The sequence below is a fragment of the Ostrea edulis genome, chromosome 1 (assembly GCF_947568905.1).
Source record: "Ostrea edulis chromosome 1, xbOstEdul1.1, whole genome shotgun sequence".
NCBI classification, from domain to species: domain Eukaryota; kingdom Metazoa; phylum Mollusca; class Bivalvia; order Ostreida; family Ostreidae; genus Ostrea; species Ostrea edulis.
Window position 1 is genome coordinate 14,756,283 of NC_079164.1, and position 21,295 is coordinate 14,777,577.

The 21,295-nt window shown below is 34.9% G+C and overlaps 1 protein-coding gene across 4 annotated transcripts in view; it reads right to left on the reverse strand.

The window, feature by feature from the left end:
* Positions 1-681: 681 nt before the first annotated feature.
* The window catches only part of LOC125660768 (P2X purinoceptor 4-like), a 32,725-nt gene continuing 12,111 nt past the window's right edge, over positions 682-21,295 (reverse strand). Inside the window, exons 7-13 of one of the 4 annotated variants that reach the window (XR_008799638.1) lie at positions 14,943-15,090; positions 14,023-14,153; positions 11,708-11,867; positions 11,480-11,581; positions 7,508-7,594; positions 4,648-4,686; positions 682-4,549 (exon numbers count right to left, since the gene is read on the reverse strand). Coding sequence is in view for 2 of the 4 variants with exons in the window: in XM_048892583.2 (XP_048748540.1) it covers positions 4,675-4,686; positions 11,480-11,581; positions 11,708-11,867; positions 14,023-14,153; positions 14,943-15,090 (553 nt within the window). In the remaining 2 variants the exon portion in view is untranslated. Of the gene's footprint in view, positions 4,550-4,647; positions 4,687-7,507; positions 7,595-11,479; positions 11,582-11,707; positions 11,868-14,022; positions 14,154-14,942; positions 15,091-17,285; positions 17,431-21,295 lie in introns of all 4 variants that reach the window. The other 3 variants (XR_008799639.1, XM_048892583.2, XM_056152771.1) reach the window with 3 other exon arrangements.

Below are 21,295 nucleotides of genomic sequence, written 5' to 3' on the forward strand. Positions count from 1 at the left end.
TATTTTTCAGAGAGCTATAGTTCTGCAGCTAGCTTTATTACTACTTCTCGAATTACCAAATCTATAAACGAAACGTGGTGGGTATAAAGACTGATAGACGGTGTGATTATAGCCCACTACGATTATAGCACCGTACTTTTATAGATATAACCCTTCAATGCTCATCTTTAAATCATTTCTATTGATTTGATATTTAGATACCGGTATAAATTTGCTGCTTCAATTGCAAATGGTAAAGTTGAAGCTAAAAGAAAGTTTATATCACAAAATTGACGTCTTGTAAAATCTTCCAAAGAAAATCACAGTCGGATCTAGATATTGAAAATCTTTGGCGCAAACTAAGGACCGATCGATTGTATATCGTTTAACGTCCCACGCTAAGGACTGAGTGGTGTGGTCCAGACATTATATAACGAGTGTGTGTACGCCATTTGTAATATAGAAAATGTTTAAGAACTGCCACATGTCTGTGATATAATATCTCTCCTTAGGTCATAACGGCGTTGTTTGATGGCTGCTCCAATATTGGTTCAGGCATTTTGGAAAAGGGGTTTGTTTCTGATTTATGTATACTGGTTTCTACCATTACAACGTCTAAGAACATATCTGGACTTGCATGTAACATTGAGATCCGTGCAACAGACCGCCTTTATGAGAGTACTTTTACATACACAAAGGTCATTATACATCAATGAATTTAATTTGGTCAATAAAAATCACCATCAATATTGCATGAGAATGTTCTAGCATATCTATTTATACATGATAAAGTGATTACGCCAAATATTGTAAATATACAAATACGAACTTTACAACGAAGACAATATGGAACAAGAGTACCACAAACGGAACATAATACGCCCGTGAAATGCTTACATAGGGTGTTTTTCTTGTGCTATAATTTGTATAACTTTGCTTCAGGTATTATCAGCCATCATGAGGCTGTGACAAACTTTCATATGAACAAAGGGTCTTAGCTTAAAAATCTAGATTTCCTCAAAATGGACCAAGTTCAACAACCTGTATTTTTTTCAAAACTGGAAGAAAATCAAAATCCTTCCCCAGATGAACATCTTCAATACCCATACAAACACTCCACAAAATAAGATGGTCCTCACTTGAAAACTGTGGGAGGAGTTGGGCGGGCAAATTATGTACCCTCCATAGAATATTAATTTCCAAATGGACTAAGTTCAACAACCTGTAATTTTCTCAAAAATTGTAGAAAATCAAAATCCATCCCACATGCACATCTTCAATACCCATACAAACACTCCACAAAACAAGAGATGTTTGTAAAACACATATGCCACCCATGGTGCAAAATTGAAAAGGGTTATACACACACATCATTTAATTTAAATTCAAAATATTGAGCAGACAATATCTTCCTATGTCAAGAGTGAATTGACCATGTGACCTAAAAATCAATAGGGGTCATCTACTCCTTATGCTGTACCAGTGTACCAAGTTTGGTGTCAATCAAGCAAATAATTCTTAAAATATAGGAGACAATATATTACTATGTCCAGTTCAACAATTGACTTTTGACCTCAAAATCAATATGGGTCATCTTCTCCTGAAGATGTACAAGTGTACTAAGTTTGATGTCTGTCAAGCAAAAGGGTTATCAAGATATTGAGTGGACAGTATATTACTATGTCCGGTTTGACCTTTGACCATGTGACCTCAAAATCAATAGGAGTCATCTCCTCCTGAATATACACCACTGTACTAAGTTTGATGTCTGTCAAGCAAAGGGTTCTCAAGATATTGAGCGGACAGTATATTCCAATGTCCATGTTGACTCTTGACCTTTAAACATATGACCTCAAAATCAATAGGGATCATCTTCTCCTGAAGATGTACCAGTGTACCAAGTTTGATGTCTGTCAAGCAAAGGGTTCTCAAGATATTGAACGGACAGTATATTCCTATGTCCAGTTTGACCCTTGACCTTTGACAATGTGACCTCAAAATCAATAGGGGTCATCTTCTCCTGAAGACGTACCAGTGTACTAAGTTTGATGTCTGTCAAGCAAAGGGTTCTCAAGATATTGAGCAGACAGTATATTCCAATGTCCAGTTTGACCCTTGACCTTTAAACATATGATATCAAAATCAATAGGGGTAATTTTCTCCTGAAGATGTACCAGTGTACTAAGTTTGATGTCTGTCAAGCAAAGAGTTCTCAAGATATTGAGCGGACAGTATATTCTAATGTCCTGTTTGACCCTTGACCATGTGGCCTCAAAATCAATAGGGGTCATCTTCTTCTGAAGTTGTACCAGTGTGCCAAGTTTGATGTCTGTCAAGCAAAGGGTTCTCAATATATTGAACGGACAGTATATTCCTATGTCCAGTTTGACCCTTGACCTTTGACCTCAAAATCAATAGGGGTCATCTTCTTCTGAAGATGTACTGGTGTACCAAGTTTGATGTCTGTCAAGCAAAGGGTTCTCTAGACATTGAATGGTCAGTATATTCCTATGCCCAGTTTGACCCTTGACCATATAACCTCAAAATCAATAGGGGTCATCTACTCCTTAGGATGTACCAGTGTGCTAAGTTTGATGTTTTTCAAGCAAAAGGATTCTCAAGATATTGAGCGGACATTATATTCCTATGTCCAGAGTAGATTGGCCCTTGACCTTTGGACCTGAAAAACAATAGGGGTCCTCTTCTACTCATAACCAACCCACATATGAAATATCATTATCATCAAGTGAATGGTTCTCAAGATATTGAGCGGACAACATGTGGTCTACCAACCGACAGGTGCAAACCAATATGCCCCTCTTCTTTGAAGGGGGCATAATAAGAAGGCTCTCACTTGAAAACTGTGGGAGGAGTAGGGCGGACAAATTATGTACCCTCCATATAATAATTATATTCAAATAAAGGGGCAAAACTCCTGGAAAAAAGGTCAAAATGGATCAAAATTGCAGTATGATCTAGAGTGACCCACAAAGAAGCTACACAGCAAGTTTCAGCATGATATGTGAAAGGGAAATGAAATTATAAAGAGAAAACCCCGAACGGACGGACGGATGTACAGACATCGCTGTACCATAATACGTCCCGTCTAAAGACGGGCATATAAAAACTGTTGAACATGATGTGGACGGATGACTAATGGATAGTCTCAATCATACAAGCGTTCCCACAAACGTCTGGATTCTTCTGAACTTAAAGCGAGGCCTATTGAAATTCTGAGAAAGACGCCGATTGGCTAGTTCAAAACGGTAATACCTGCACCCATAGAAACTACTTTGATTTGAAAGATCTCTAGAAAGTTGAAGCAATTATTTTCCATGGTAAAAAAAACCGGATTTAGTGTTTAGAACATTTTCCCTGGACTTCAGGGATGCGTTTTACAAAAGAACTTACGACTTAAGGCCAACTTTACATACTGGAATTTTCCAGTTTATTGTAAGATCATTCACTCCAAATGCAAAATATATTTTTTAAAATGTTGAAAATTAAGCCTCAGAAAAGTTTTCCTTCACTCACTCAAAGTAATAACAGTGTAATACAATTTAAGACTTGCGACTTTGTTGTAAGTTGTTTTGTAAAACGCGCCCCTTGACTATTATGCAAGTTGAATTTGACATCTGGGGATAACCCTGAGTTATAATGAATTAATCCTGATAAAGTATCGTATATTTTAAGTCATCAAGTAACTCGGAAAATTCATCAGACACTGCTTTTTTTCTACAGCGTTATTAACTTGATGTTTACTAGATCGACGTCATTTAACCAGGATTTTTTTTTTCTTTCCAGATGTTAGTAGGGAGTATACACAAACGCCTGGATAATCGAGACTAATTAATGAAGGAATGCATATTGTAGATAAATCAAAGTACCTTATTGTGACAAGCTATTCCACATAATCAATAAGTGTGATTACAAATCACTGTGCGTAAACATTAACAACACCCATCCCCCCCACCCCCCCCCCCCCCCCCAAAAAAAAACAAAAAACAATCGACTTGGTCAAAACAAAATAACGGCTTTTTCTTCGCAGTCTTTTGTATTCATTTTGAGCTGCTAGGTTTCATTTCATGATATATCAATTATCATTATTATCCTGAGATAGAAAACAACATCTGAAAGATTGGCATTAGGATGTCATCATTATTGTGTAGTGTGGCATCGCGATGTCATTCTGAATGATTGCGAAATGAAAACAACAAATTTGTAAAAGCTTAACATATCAAAATCAAGTTCGAGTGTAAATATGTACATGTACACTACAGTGACTGTAATGAAAAACACTAACGTGGACTAAGCACAGCAGCATAAAAACTAAAATTCACCATTACATCACCTCAGAAGTTACTACAAAACCCTTCTGATCAATAATCAGCTTGTCGTTCCTAATTATAACTTCATAATGATATGCATACCCCTTGATTCAAGCATCAAATGATTCAAACTACAATAACAAAGGTTATTCAAAGTCTTTTTTGACGAATTCTGTTGGGAAGTTTGAAATAGTCAGGGATTGATGACAGTAACCGATTCTCCTATGGCACATAAATGTTACCTGAAATAGAAAACAAATGTAACAAACATTTTGTAGGTATATGTGTAATGTAAGACGGTTTTGTAATAGAATCTGAGAGGTAAGAAAGTTCAACTTACGGATGGCAGTATGCTAATTATGGACTACTAGTCTAAAACCTGCAATGACAAATGCATTTTATTCGAAACATCTATAGATACATGTATAATGATTGTATTCATTGGCGCTACGGGCAATATGTACATTTATAGCTCATAGCAGGTCTACTGTGTGCTTGTTAAGCAGCTCGTATAATCAAAATAGCGACAGTCTTTAACTGATATTCCTACAGTCAGAGATATGTGAACGGCGTCTTAGTGTGAAGGGCGGGTACAGCTGTAACCCTCTCCAACATGTCATTATCGTTTGTGTATATTAAACATGGAAATATTGGTGTTTATTTCGTGAACATAAGGACATCTGTCAATCAACTGGATTTATATGCCGTGCCATTTAATTGATAAAAAAGTATGCATTAGATGGGAACATGACGTTTTCTTTTTATGTTCGTGGAACTGAATTCCCGGTTGAGTACTGTATAAAGGGTTATTTTTGCCCTGTGTTATTTTTGCCTTCTATATTTGCAGATGGTTTCACCCCACACAGTTGTGTTATAAATGATATAATGGAAAAAAGTTTCGTCCGGTCTGAATTTGCCCACTGACAACAAGGGCGAAAGGGGCGAAAATAAAACGGGGCGAATATTTCCCTGTATACAGTGTTTCTAATCACAGGCACTCAACGTTTTAAATATTTATAATAAAAAAAAAAATGTCTTCCTATAAACAAAATATTGGAAGAATTTTTTTTTAATATAAGATATTTAAAACGTTGAGTGCCTGTGTTTCTAGCGTCTGTGACGTTGCAGTACTGTTCTCCAATGGTAGACATTGTACTATAAACTTAGCTGTAACCAATTGCAAATTCAGAGAATGCTGCTGAATACTCTGATTTCATTTCTTTGTAAATAAAATCCTGACAAATGTTTCGACCTAGCAATATATCTAAATGAAAAGATTATGTTTTCTTCGATTAGACCCTTTGATTAAACAGAGATTTTCCTAAAGCTCTTTCTTTACAAACCTTGCAAAGTTCGTGGCATATTCTAAGGGAAAATGAAGAACGCAAACACATTAAAACAAGATGGTCAATACTTTCTATGACAAGGTGTTTACCAGCAAAAACAGAATAACTAACGAAGAAAGAGCTACAAAATTGCAACGCTGTTTATTTATTCTATGATTTTCAAATGCTAAGTATTTTCATACAATTAGAACACTATTGCTAAATCTGTCAAAACCATAAAAATTGTTGCTTGTTCTTTTTTCTTTACAGTGAAAACACAAACCAGGATTCGAACCCGTAACCTGGAGTTCATAGTGAATCACCGGTGTTATCAATAGAGTACTTAGTCATCAGAACGAAATTTAAACAAACAGGTCGATATTCAAAAAGACAAACAAAAAATATCAGTTTCTTGCAATTTACGAAAAGATACATTTCTGTAACAAAATTCAAAACGTCAGTGACATTTTTTGTACAGAATTGAACAACTTTCGAGTAAAATTTTAAAGATTCTTTAAATACAAATTTTGTGAAACTTCTCGTTTTAATGTATGGTCCAAATTGACACATTATGCTACTTACTCATTTTAACAGTAATGTAAGGGACTCTTTAAACTAACGATTATCGTAAAATTATTAATTACAATTTCACACAGATGGTATTACACGTGAGTTTTTCACAATTCCTTATACCATTCTTTTAAACTTTGGAATCAAAACGCATCGTGGACAAATAACAATAGATATGTAAAACCTGTATAAAATGCTCAAGTCTTGGAGAAATAGGATCGAAAAGGCACAATCAAATAATAATTTAAAAGCTTGATTTCTTTTCTTTAAACATCAATGAAGGTCAGGCCAGACTTAGTTTTTCCATAGAAAGGAATGTACGTTGTACATGTACATCTATTAATGACTGAAAATGAAAAACTTAGGCAAAAGCAAGCAACTTTCAATTTTGATTTTAACATATGCGTGCACATGCTTTTCCCTTCATTTAAACAAAAAAGGGCAATATGGGCATTGTTTTGGTACAACTTTTATCAATTAGAAGCAAAGGCATCGAGCAAGTTGTCTGTTGTTTTAGTGAAATGAAATAATTTTCTTTTTCGAACATAACATGTGATACTGACACATTACAGAGAGCTGGGAACTAGATTTGAATATAAGAGAACAAGCCAGTTTGACTTCAGATGGATCTTAACGAGGCCTGATACACAACACACCTCATTTTCCCGGCTATTATGATTCCTGAATTATAACTGATGAATATTCAAATTCCTACCAGATGTACTCTATGTTAGTCAAGAGGAGAGAGTGTCATCCGATAATCTTGCTGTCGTGAATTTGAATCCCAAAGCTTAAACACCTTGCAATTCATCATTCAATTGATGTTTTAAAAAATAAAAGTTTTAGAAGATTCTTTTTTTTCCCACTCTGATAACGCATTTCTATTGCAGTGGTATCGTTACTTTACGGTACATGTATCAATAAATGTTACGAATGATACGTCAGTCATGGGTTTACCGGTTTGATCATGAATGATACATTAATCACGGGTTTACCAGTTTGAATGATACGTTGGTCATGGGCTTACCGGTTTGAATAATACGTCGGTCGTGGGTTTACCGGTATGAATGATACGTCAGCCTTGTGTTTACCACAAAAAATAAATATATTGTTTTAGTGTATCTGGCCTCCCTAAGCGTAATGAAGGATGCGGTAACAGGGGAGAAAATGGAAATGGATGTGAACTGCGTAACAGTATAATAATTCTATGATTACAAGTACAAGTACGGCAAAGAAGCAGGATTTTATAACTCTTCACTCAGGGGGGTGGTGGGATTATCAAAATGGTTAATATCGAACACAAACCTAAGTGCGTGGAAATTACAAGTCATACTCATTTTCGGATGGCATGCCATAATTTGTTCTAGGCCTCCCTTCTTCATTCACTAATCCCTAGTAACGAATTTTATATACATGTACATACTGTATCAACAATGGGCCAAGCAAGTTTTAAAAGAGCTGAAGAACTATTTGTGGTTTACTGCAAGACTTACAGTGTATAATAATTTGATTCGTGTAATAGTCTAGTCAATCTAGCAAATCACCTCAAAGTAATTGCAACAGAAACAAACTTGATGGAATTTAATAAACAAAAGCGTGGTTAACAACATACAAAAAAATCGGACAAAATCGGACAATGGGAAATATTTCAAATTTAGACTTAAATGTTTTAGTAAAACATCGATATTTTGTGGTGTTTACGGCACACAGTACACGTAAAGGGGAGTAACTTAACTGTGACAGTCATCGGAATAAAGTTATACACGATGATCTAAGGTGCATGTAATAAAAAACGCGATTATACAGCTTAACAGTTGTATTAAAAAGGTGATTTTAAGACCTATATACAATTATACATACAATATTGCTCAGCATTCGATTAGTTTCAACATTTATCATATTAAGTTTTAAAAGGGGGGGGGGGGGGGGGGGGGGGGGGTCTTGGTGAAAACTATGTGAACTTATTTTTTTGTCAGACATTGATCTTGCCCCTAAGTGAAGAACATCGTTAAAACCAGATGTCTTTTTAGGAAATGAAGTTTGTCAATCCTTGCCATTTCTACATGCATTCACAGGATGCGACACAACGTCAAGAATGTTCGGCATCGGAACGGGTCCTGTATACTTAAGAAAGCAATGGAATGTCAAAATGTAGACAAATCGCGAACAAATTCTGTATATGATTAGTTTTTAAATGGAGGCAGGCTACTGACAAACAAGTTGATGGTGCAAGGGTTTCAACTGTCTCGTTTAAAGTCAGCATTTCGCAAATTCTATGGTTGTTATAACAATCTACTTTGCCAATACAACCTATCATTGGGGCAAATCTGTCTGACTTGTTTCATATCGATTGTTAGGCCGTTTTTGGCACAATGATATTTGAATAAGGGTAACTCCGTTTGCCTGATTAAGATATAGAGCTCACAGCAGGTGAAACCGGTCAACAGGGGTGCTTACTCCTCATAGGCACCTGATCCCACTTCTGGTATATCCAGGGGTCCGTGTTTGCCCACCTCTCTACTTTGTATTGCTTATAGGAGTTACGAGATGGATCACTGTTCGTTATCTTCACCTTCCTAAATGAGGATTCCATAGAGAAAAAGATATCTTCTGGTGTCGATGTCATATCGACTTTGTAAGATGGAATACCATTGATACACTTATAGGAGATTTGCTTTGTGAAGTATTGTCTAACACATAAAGTGGACTAAAGAAATTGTTTATTTGGATCCTTCGAAATGGGGCTTATCACTGCTTTCAGCAATTCTTGTATCCGTTAAAACTAAATTACAAGTCGCGCCACATAAACTTTTGAACGTTATTCGCTGTAAATACACTTCTAAGGCAAATTGTGACACTAGCCGTTGTACTTGTAAAAACATGGACTGAACTGTACTGCAATTACTCAAATGATCACTTATATAATTATCAGGCACGTAGCAACAATGGCTCTACCCCCTTTTATCATTACATGGAAAGTTGATAAATTTTTACGTACAGAGGTCGATTTTTAGACAAATTGGTTGCCCTCCCTCCTCTTTTTTTAAAATGGCATTGTCGTGAACTGTACAGAGCGGAAGTGTAAAATTAAACTGAGAGAGCACCCTTAGCCCCCCCCCCCCCCCCCCCCCCCCCCCCCCACACACACACCATCAAGGATTTTTATAACTTTCTGGTCAATTTTCAGGCAATATTGTGAAATTATCTTCACCCCCATTTTTTATTTTACGATGCTGCGTGCCTGATTCATTTTGCTTTTAATTCTATGTGTCCATTGTTTTTAAAACAGATTACTTCTGAAATTCTCGGTATTAATTGCACAATGATTTGGATAGAACTAAACGTCAAATACGGCTATAACACCACCACCACCACCACCCCTTTTCCCAAACTCTAGAATTTGACGAAGTGCACGTATTAAAGATTTCTTTATAAAATCGAAGAAACTGAACCTTGTTTCGTCATAGATGTAGTACAAACTGTTAAAACTCAGCTTAAAAAGAATTTGGTAACGTACGCTTTACTATACACTGTTTGTTTTAAAATACTACATGCATTTATGTGAAACATAGGACCGAAATGGTAAGCGCGCCTCCAACTTCCGATGTAAGGGGAGTGACTGCAAAAATGTAGGTCATCTTTAACAGACCATTGATGAAGGGGCACTTGTTTTGTGTTAACAATTTATTTTAATGTATAAATCTTCATGTGGTAACTCATATATGACTAATGGACAGGAAAAAGTATTTTCTTCCAAAATCCAGTTTTTAACGATTTTTGTTGGAAAATGAAGATTTCAGCCCAAAATTCAGAAAGGGAAAATAAATTTTGATGCAGAAAAGTTTAGTTGTGCATTTGGATGTTTTATTCTTAAATTTATAAGATCAATGTCATATCTTCTATAAAACAGTCATTTCCTATCATTTCCAGTTTTTCACTATTTTTGTTTTAGAAAAGGTAGGTTTTGCTACCTAAAATGGTATTTTTCATAATTATATATTGCCAATAATCTATATATCTTACTTGTTGAACAGTTTTTAAAATAAATCCTAACCTCAATTTTTTATTGATAGCCTCAGATGTATGAAAAAATGTGGGTTTTCTTCTTAAAATTTCAATCTTTAACAATTATATTAAAAAAAGCAAGATTTTACCCAAAAATTACAGTCAAGGAAAGAATATATTCTGTTGTAAAAAATTTTAATCAAACATTTCCAGGTTGAAATTTGAAATATGAAACTTATTTTTACTGTATGTTACATGAAATGGACCTTTTCTTCCATTTCCAGTTTTTAGCGATTTTCATTAAAAAACACATCATTTTACCCCAAAATTCCAATTTTCCCATTGAAATACAAAAGCCGATTTTTGATATGTTGTTTGCATGTGTTTTCTTGCATGAATAATCAAAATTTCATTTCTGTTGCAATTAGTTTGAGGTTTTGCTCATATATGAGCTAGATTGACTAGACTATAATGGTTGAGAAAAGGAATATCAGACGCCTCTAACTTCATTTAAACAGATTGTACAGATTGACTTTAAACTTGACATATTCCAACTACAGTTATGTTACAGTACAACCATACATGTACATACACGCAGTTTAGAGTAAAAATTCGTTTAGCATACAAATGTGATTAATTGTGGAGGTACAGGATTTGTGGGACAAAAATGTGAAAACTCTAAGAGTGAATAGAACAAACGTTAGTCGCAAAAATGGGGTGTTTTCCTTTCCCCTTGTCTTTCGTTGCTCATTCATTTCTTTGCTCATTAGAGAAGGAGTGACGGAATAAATGACACTGGTATTCTACATACCACTCACCTCTCTATATTGCTAACTTAACAAACCAGTGACTTGATTACATAAAGATGTTTCCAACTGTAAGTTTTCCAGTTTCTCGAGTCCTAGATTCCATTCATATTTATACCTTCTTTAACAACATTATTGCACATACTGCACTACATGTATTAGTGATCAAGTCTTCTAATACTATGTCTCATATTGGTAAATGTACAGAAAATTCTGTTAAGAATGATCGAGTACTCATCTACGGAGATTTGTTTAAATGGTTGTACTGTAGATGGGACAGTAGTACTGTCCCATCTACAGTACAACCATTTAAACAAATCTCCGTAGAAAAGTCTTCACTATAACCGTAACTTAAGTAATATAGTGTATTGGAGTAGATGTCAAAAATTTTAAATTCACTTTTAAAAGTTCTCCCTCTACAAAAAATAGTTAAATAGTCGTGTTTCAACACCGTGATGCCACTTACTTTGTATGCATCGTCCCCAACAACCTGCAGGTATTTCTTTTCTCTGTAAACCACCTTGGCTTTCAGAACGTAAAGTACGACAATATCACAGATTACTGTGGCCTATAAAAAGAGAACATTCATCAGTCTATATGCCTTTATAATTTTTTCTTTCTTGAATACCAGTTATAATCTCAAAAAAAAAAAAAAAAAAAAAAAAGATAAAAAAGAAACGTTCTCTTTACTTACTATTGACAAAAGAGCAAGCCCGCTTCCAATGTTTGTAAAAAATGGAACAGGTGCGAATTTGCGAGCCTGACCAGATACCGAGATCACAAACTTTATTCCAAAGGCTTTATAAAGAGTCCTGTATTCTGTACCATTCTCAAATTTAAAATTCTTTGAATATCTGCAACAATTGGAATATCAAATAGTCACAGTATTTCAAAAAGAAGTTATGTACAAGAGGCCCTTGGGCCACATCACTCACCTGAGTCATTGGCCCTGCTAATATGCAGATATTGTGATTTTTAAAAGATTATTCCCAAACGAATTTTAACCCCATACTGTTGCTTGAGGTGACTAAATGAGGCGGTCCTTCGGATGAGACAACAAAAACCGAGGTCCCGTGTCACAGCAGGTGTCACTGTGGTATGTTAAAGATCACTACCTGCTAAAAGTCTGCAAGCGCCGAGCATAGGCCTAAATTTTGCAACCCTTCACTGACAATGGTGACGTCTCCATATGAGTGAAAATATCTTGAGAGGGACATTAAACAATATAAGACTCTTTTATGAGTAGCCATGAAATATAAGGTAATTCCACCCGAGGAGTTGCAAAAAAGCAGTAAAACCGCTTTTTTTTGCAACCCCGAGGGTGGAATTACCTTATTATTTTATGGCTACTAATAAGAGAGTATTTTCCCCTCATATTTCTAATTATTTTTCTTTTTTCTTGTGCCCAGCAATGCCATATTGAGAATTTTATGGTATCTCTGCACTCACTCTTCCAACGTCCACATGTGTCTCCGATGTAACAAGAGTCTCCAATGTATACGAGTGAGAGTTGAGCCCTTGTAGGTTTGGCCCTCAAGATATTGAGTGAACAGTGTATTCCTATGTCCAGTTTGACCCTTGACCCTGAAGATGTACCAGTGTACTAAGTTTGATGTCTGTCAAGCAAAGGGTTCTTAAGATATTGAGCGGACAGTATAATCCTATGTCCAGTTTGACCTTTGACCATGTGACCTCAATATCGATAGGGGTCATCTTCTCCTGAAGATCTACCAGTGTACCAAGTTTGATGTCTGTCAAGCAAAGGGTTCTCAAAATATTGAGTGGAAAGTATATTTCTGGGTCTAGTTTGACCCTTGAACTATGACCATGTGACCTCAAATAAATAGGGGTCATCTTCTGAAGATGTACCAGTGTACAAAGCATGATGTCTGTCAAGCAAAGGGTTCTCAAGATATTGAGCGGACATATATTCCTATGTCCAGTTTGACCCTTGACCATGTGACTTCAAAATCATGAGGGTCATCTTTTTCTAAAGATATACCAGTGTACCAAGTTTGATGTCTGTCAAGCAAAGGGTTCTCTAGACATTAAGTGGTCAGTATATTCCTATGTACAATTTGACCCTTGACCATGTGACCTCAAAATCAATAGGGGTCATCTACTTTTTAGGATGTACCAGTGTACCAAGTTTGATGTCTGTCAAGCAAAGGTTCTCAAGATATTGAGTGGACCGTATATTCCTATGTCCAGAGTAAATTTGACTCTTGACCTTTGTCTATGTACAGAGATGTAGATATATGTAGATCACTAAGAAGAATCCTATATATATTTTGTAGATATCTATGCACCTAAGTTGTATTCTTTAGATATATTATCAGAAGTTGTATCTATGGGTATGGGTAGTTGTTGTGTGTGAAGTTGTATCTATGGGTATGGGTAGTTGTTGTGTGTGAAATTGTATCTATGGGTATGGGTAGTTGTTGTGTGAGGGTATTGGTAGTTGTTGGGTGTGAAGTTGTATCTATGGGTATGGGTAGTTGTTGGGTGTGAAGTTGTATCTATGGGTATGGGTAGTTGTTGGGTGTGAAGTTGTATCTATGGGTATTGGTAGTTGTTGTGTGTGAAGTTGTATCTATGGGTATGGGTAGTTGTTGGGTGTGAAGTTGTATCTAAGGGTATGGGTAGTTGTTGTGTGTGAAGTTGTATCTATGGGTATGGGTAGTTGTTGGGTGTGAAGTTGTATCTATGGGTATTGGTAGTTGTTGGGTGTGAAGTTGTATCTAAGGGTATGGGTAGTTGTTGTGTGTGAAGTTGTATCTATGGGTATGGGTAGTTGTTGGGTGTGAAGTTGTATCTATGGGTATTGGTAGTTGTTGGGTGTGAAGTTGTATCTAAGGGTATGGGTAGTTGTTGTGTGTGAAGTTGTATCTATGGGTATTGGTAGTTGTTGGGTGTGAAGTTGTATCCATGGGTTATCGGTAGTTGTTGGGTGTGTATATAACATGACATTGATCGCCCTTTCATCATTACGGTACATTGTGCACCTACCTAAAGTTGTATCCCTTGGATATTTTGTAGGTGCTACTATCCAGTCTCCTGAAGCTGTACTCTGGTAGACAATTCTCTTCTGAGAGATCCAGGTTACAGTTCCATTTGATGCGGATCTGAATCACACCCCCCTAATCACAAGAACATATCCATGAATTAATCTATTTATCTACATGCAACAAACATTGCTACTGTACTTCTAGATAGATTTAACCTAATAAGAATGGATTATTTTAATTGATGATAAATCATTACAAAGTTTTACATAAAAGAAACTTCAGTAAGTAAAGCTAAAATCAGAAAATTATCAGCATTAAAGCATGGTCAAAAAGTATTTCTAAAAATGTGCATAGTATTTTAAGTAAAAATGAAATAAACTTCAGAATTTGCAATAACATTGCTCTCATTCTGCTACAAAGTTTAAAGACATACCCAGGAAACCTTTAAAAATCAAAATGGCCCCTTAAAAATGCAGTTTTAATAACCAAATTCTATTCAATGTGATGTGTGTTTTTTTTTTTATACATTTGTAGCTTGAATGTTGTGACGAGATCTATAATTTCTGTAATCAAGTGTTGAGATGTTATCATGTGCGATATCAGTCCTCGGAGTCTAAATTAAGTGTCTTTTACTCAAGAAATAAATTTCATTTTTGAAAATAAATGGGGTGGTTTACATCCTAAAAATTGGAAATGCAAACATATTGGAATAAACTTAAAAATGTATTGGTAAATACGACCTTTTCTTGTTAGTACACCAATAACATTTTTTTTGGTAGTAGCAATTTTCCCTACATCAGTTTAATCATGTATTTGAAATTTTATTCCTTCATTAATAATGTGTTTAAATCAAAGAAGGATGAACTTTGGAAAACACAATTATAATTATTGAAACAAGCAGACTAACTCTGTTTAAATTACCTCTTTAGATAAATCTGCATAACTACTTCCTGAGCCACCTACAATTTCGCTCAACACAAAAATTGGGCAATACTTTGCTACCGGATCATCTGCATTGTACCGGCATTGTGACAACTCTTCATTTGATTGAAAACCAAAAATATTTCTCCTGCAAATGCACAATGTCAGCTTGAGACAAGTTTATTTTTTAAAAAAGAAAAAAATGTAGGAAAAAAAATATCCGGGAAACATTTATTTTCACTGTCTGATCTGAAACAAAAACAAACTGTTGCCATCTCAAAAAGCTTCAAATGTTAAGATTTTTTAATTTTTTTTAAGGAAAGTTCTGTCATATTGCATTTTGAATTTACTGGGTGGGTTACATTAAAAAAAAATTACTATAAACAACTCGTCATATTTCCACCCACCCAGTAAATTCAACACCCCCCACCCCCTCCAAAAAAATTATTCCATTACTTCCCAAATCAAATCAAACAAATTTTAAACTAAACATTATAAAAATTTAAAAAAAAAAAACCCCACTTTAATTAAAGTTCTTTTAGAATAATTAACACATGACCTTGTTTGTGAATTCTTATGTTTAGTATAAAATTATTTTAAGGGGAAATGATAAAAAAATATTCAAATGACACAAAAAGGCTTTGAAATTTACTGAGCGAGTGTAAATACAAAAATTACATCATGACACTTCTATCTTTACATTTAATTTACATATGAGGATAGTGAATCAGCAAAAGAATTTCTAAAGTTGATTTGATTAAATTTATAATTTATGCAACAGACAGTGTTTTATCAAATAAAGCCCAATGTAAAAAAAAAAAGATAGTTTTATATTAGTATCTGTTGTGATGTAAGCAAGAAAAATCTTTAAACAAAGCTTCTTTCCCATATAAAGAAAAAAAAAGAAAAAAATATATATACACATACAAAGAAATGATCATCTGTACGATTTGATTTAAAATGTCTTGTATTTGCCTCAAGTAGGACTTTACAGAAAAATTAATTAGTACAATATATGCACAACTAACATCTGTTCATGCAAGGTAACATGTGCATATGCAGGAGAAAATAATAGAACATTCATGAGAGCGTTAATTACATTAAGTCTGTACATTACACAGACAAGCCTGAAAAGCATGTAATGCAATATTGATATGGCATCATGGAAGTTCAAATAATATGGGACAATATGTTGTTACTCTCCAAATCTGACATAGTTTCTCCCCCCCCCCACCCCCCCCCCACCCATGTTTGCACTATGCAGTAATATAGTGCATGTAGTAAGTAAGAGAGCAGAATTTGTAACATTGAATATAATTGTTGAATTGTAAATCAAATATGAACTGAAAATGTTTATGCATATAACTAAACATGCATTTAACACATGTATGTAATGCTTAGTTATAGAGTATACCGTATTTGTATGCAGAATCTCCGTCACTAACAAAGGGAAGCTTATAATGATTAGATTTTTGAATGTTTTATTTGTAATATAAAAAACATAAATTATTTCTGAAGTTTCAAAGCTTTAAATTTGAGACTTTGTTTGTACATCAAACTATGTGAAATATGGACACTGTATAATCATTTGTCCCAAATATTTTACTACCAATGCCTTGGTTTTGAGTGAATAAATTTCGAGCCATAATTGGTTGAATTAACCTACTTCAGTAAATGAGCTGTGCAAAATTCCTTAACTTCTAAAAATGAAGAGATTACTAAGATTTTAAATAACTGAAATGGAGAGTTGAAAATGAGCTAAATATCTGTTTTTTATTGATATTCCAAATACAAATATTTTTTCTTTACTAAATATATTCCCATTACTAAATACAACTGGAGGTTTATAATGTGCAATATCAATTTCATGAGTTTATTCTTTGTTGTAATGAAAAAAGAACTGACAATTAGAAAGCAACATGAAAAAAAAAAACGTGAAGATTTTCATCTGAAAATCCCCCTGCATTTCCCTGTCTGAAGATCGCATGCAGTGGACAATTACAAGTATATAATTTGGCTATGCTGTTAAAATAAAATTATGCTATGAATTTTAAGACTGATATAAATGTTGTACATGAAATTTGCATCTCATATATACTCCCTAATGCATAAAGGTAATAGAATTCATGTATAATTACGAATCAAAGTGAAGTTTTTTGAGATGGGTAACCATTAACACTTCAGGGCCCGACTTGACCACATCTTTTGATTGACTCTTGCATTATTATCCTGGAACAGACATCCACGCAGGTGCTGATTTTATTTGTTTCCTAATGTGTGTTTTCAGATAAAAAAAACCCCACAACATGCATTGAAGTGGAGGACTCTGCACTCTGGTAGTACCTCTGAGGCTACGTTACTGTACGATCCACTATTAGCGCCCTCTACAATGGACTGAAGAGTGAATATCGGACACCGTAAGTTGGCTCCACCATCATTCCTACATTTCTGTAGATACTCATCACTGGCATTGTCTGGCAAATTACGCCTGCATCATTTAATAAATCAGTTATCATTATTTTCGAAAAACATTTATCAGAAAGATAAGATTGTGATCACTAAATATACCATAAGTAGAAAAAACAACAGTTAGCTAGGGTCCCATGGAATGAAGGTTGGCCATCTTAGTAATTCAAGAATTTCAGACTTTGTCTCTCAATGACCTTGACCTAGTGAAAATGACCTTTCATAGAGTTGATAATGAACAGTTAAATCATAAGTACAACTATGACATTTTGTTAAACTAGTTACTCTCATTGGTTGTGATACTTCATTGATTTCATGATGAAAATGCGCTTGAGTTATTATATGTACATAAAAAGTGAAAAACTGCTAATATCTAAACAGCATCTTCCCACAACTTCATAATAACAAAGTAGGGCAATCATCTACAGACAAGGTGGTGAAGCACAATGTAAAACATCACTGTGGCTCATCAGCCACACCTGTAGCAGAACACAAATCGTTAATGGGCAGAATGACAAACATGGAGAAATCAGTTTAATTCCTACAGATTTACACCGAGGCTTTAATTGAGATCCATAGCAGATTCATAGAGTTATACTATTTGCCTTTCATTCAATACTTTAACATCCAATAACTCTGGTATAGCAAATTTGACAGGCTTCAAAACCATTCATAATCATAATGTACCTCCCATATTTTTCGAATATTATTGATGACCTTAAGACTTTGTTACATAATAATTCGATTGACAATTTTAAAGGACAAATAATTCAAGCCACAGGTAATTCAAAGAAAAAGGATAAATAAATAAACCATTTTCATTAAAGGATCTGTATTTCTTAATTAAACACTGCATAAACAATGTATCTCTAATAATTTTAAGGAGATTTTGTTCTATAGAGGGTTAATTCTGTAGATTAAACTGTGTATGAAGTACTGGAGTTTAGAATTAGTAACACTGTTATCAACATTCACAGGATCTATAAGTGCAATACATGTCTATGACTTTGACAATCAGTCCTATATACATCTTTTAAATACAACACTAAGGTTGCATAAATCACATTGAAGTGCAATGCATACTGTAGGAGAAATCCAGGGGCTGACTAAAACTGTTGACAAACAGATGGACAAAGTGAAAACATCTTTGATGCTGGGCCCTAACAAAATTAACAAAAGTGCCTATCTTCACAGATCTGATCTTTCTGGAGACACATTTTATATGGCACTGCAGAATGAAATATTCTGACCATCACACTTAGTGTTACACACCTCATATACCAGAATCATATTATTTCTCCAAGCTAGTGAGAATGTGTGCATTGATATTAGTTTTTTTTAATTTTTATAAATTTTAGATGAGATCTTAAAACCAAGGTCTTGTGTTGCAACAGGCGTTGACACCATAAAGAAACCTTACTGTTACAGCCCTAAATTTGTGGTACTGCACCTACAGCTGGTGATGTTTCAATAGGAGTGGAAAATTCTTGAAGGGATGTAAAACGAAGACAAAATATTTTTGAAGATAAAGGTTATTTCTGATAGACAAAAATCAATGAAGCATTACATGTACATGTATATATATATATACGGAAAAAACAAATATTTCAAAACTTTGTTACTCATTTGCCACACATGCAAAATCAAGACCAAGCAAGAACTGATTAAAATCACTAGTATTAAGGAAATGTTAAGTAAATCAAGTATATCATGCAGATTAATGTATAATACATGTATATTGACATTTAATGGCTGACGTCAAAGTCAAACATGCACTGCCAGTTTCTTTAAAGTTACAATTCTAATGGCTAATTCAGTGCCTATAACTTGGCCCTGTAATTGTTCAGCTGTTGTGATTTTTAAAAGATTTTTTTTTTCAATCTTTATTCCCATGAAAATGCTTCCCCCAAATTGTGGCCCCAACCTTATAGCTATAAAAGGTCACAACATAACCATAAAACAAGGTCAAAAATCATGGTATGAAAAGAGGAGTGTTGCCATAAGGAATCTATACCCAAAATATGAAAACCATAACTTAAACAGCTCAGGAGATATTGCCTAGAATAACTTTTCTTAAAAGTAGGTCAAAATCCAACATCCAAGTTTACAGGTCAAAACATTTGGTACCAAAAGAACGCTCTTGTCACAAGGAATGTAAGCATGAAAGATGTCTCACTCACCATTCATAAGTTATGAGCAAGGTTTAAGTTTTGAAGTTTGGATCAAACTCCAACGTCAAGGTCACAAGGCATAAAATGAAATTTCTTGTCATAGGGAATCTATATACAAAACATGAAAGCCCTGTCATAGATTCTTCAGGAGATATTGCTTAGATTATGTTTTCTTAAAAGTTGGCCAAACTCCAAGGTCAAGATCATAAATGCAAGGTCCTGCCATAGCAATCTATAAACAAAATATGCTTACAAAAGCCCTACCTTAAGTAGTTCAGACACTATTACCTAGGTTAGGTTATCTTAAAAGTAGGTCAAATCCAAGGTCAAGGTCACAAGGTTAAATTTTTCTACCAAAAGAAAGTCCTCGTCACAAGGAATACACATATGAAATATGAGAGCCCTATAACTCATCATTTAAATGTTATGAGCATGGTTAAAGTTGCGGACAGACCAACTTCAGTCATGTGGGCATGCAAAAATTTGAATCCATTCATCTAAGGAACATTTGCATTTTGATACAATTCAGTAGTGACCTGCTAATATTGAAAAGAATTTATGTAAATTAATATACAGTAACTGTATATTCCCATGTAAAACTTTGATCTTCTATGATGGCCCCACCTACCCCAGGGGCCACTGAATTGAATAGATTAGACTTTGTACTACCTGAAAATGCTTGCATATTAATATGACTAATCACAGTCCTTCTGTTCTTGTTAAGATGATATTTAAAGATGTTCTCTATTCATTTCCATATAAAACTGTGATTATCATGACCCCAACTTTGATCCCCAATTATGACCCCAACCTACCCCCTGGGTATCATTAAATCTGCATTACCTATGGATGCTTGTATGACTAATCAGGACCCTGCCGTCGTTGAGATGATGATTTTTAAAGATGTTTCCCTATATATTTTTAAGTGAAACTTTAATCTCCTATAATGACCCCCCACCCTAACCTGAACAAACTTGAATCTGCTCTACCTAGGAATGCTTTTATATGAGTAATCATGGCTCTGCTGTTATTGAGAAGATTTTTCAAAACATTCCCATGAAAAACTTTGATTCCAATTGTGGCCCAACCCTACCCCTGGGGACCACAACCCTACCCCTGGGGGCCACAATTTGAATAAACTTAAATCTGAACTACCTGGGGATGTTTCCTTATCAATATGAGTAATCATGACCATGCAGTTAAAGATTTTTCCCATATATTCTCATGTAAAACTTTGATCCTCTATTGTGACGCCACCCTACCCTTGGGGGCCACAATTTGAACAAACTTGAATCTGCACTACCTACAGATGCTTGCATTTCATTATGACTGATCATAGCCCTGTTGTTCTTGAGAGGAAGATTTCTAAAGATCCCCACAGAAAATTTTGATCCCCAAATGTGGACTTATCCTACCTCCCAGGGATCACAAATTTGAACAAGCTTGAATCTACACATGTCGGGAAGCTTACATGTAAACTTCAATTTTTCTAGCTCAGTGGTTCTTGAGAAGATTTTTAAATGACAACCCACACCATTTATGCCTTTTCTTGATTATCTCCCCTTTGAAGGGGGATATAGGCCTTCATTTGAACAAACTTGAATCCCCCTCACCCAAGGATGATTTGTACATGTACCATGTTTGATTGAAAGTGGCCCAGTGGTTCTCGAGAAGAAGATGAAAATGTGAAAAGCTTATAACAAATGATGGAAAAAT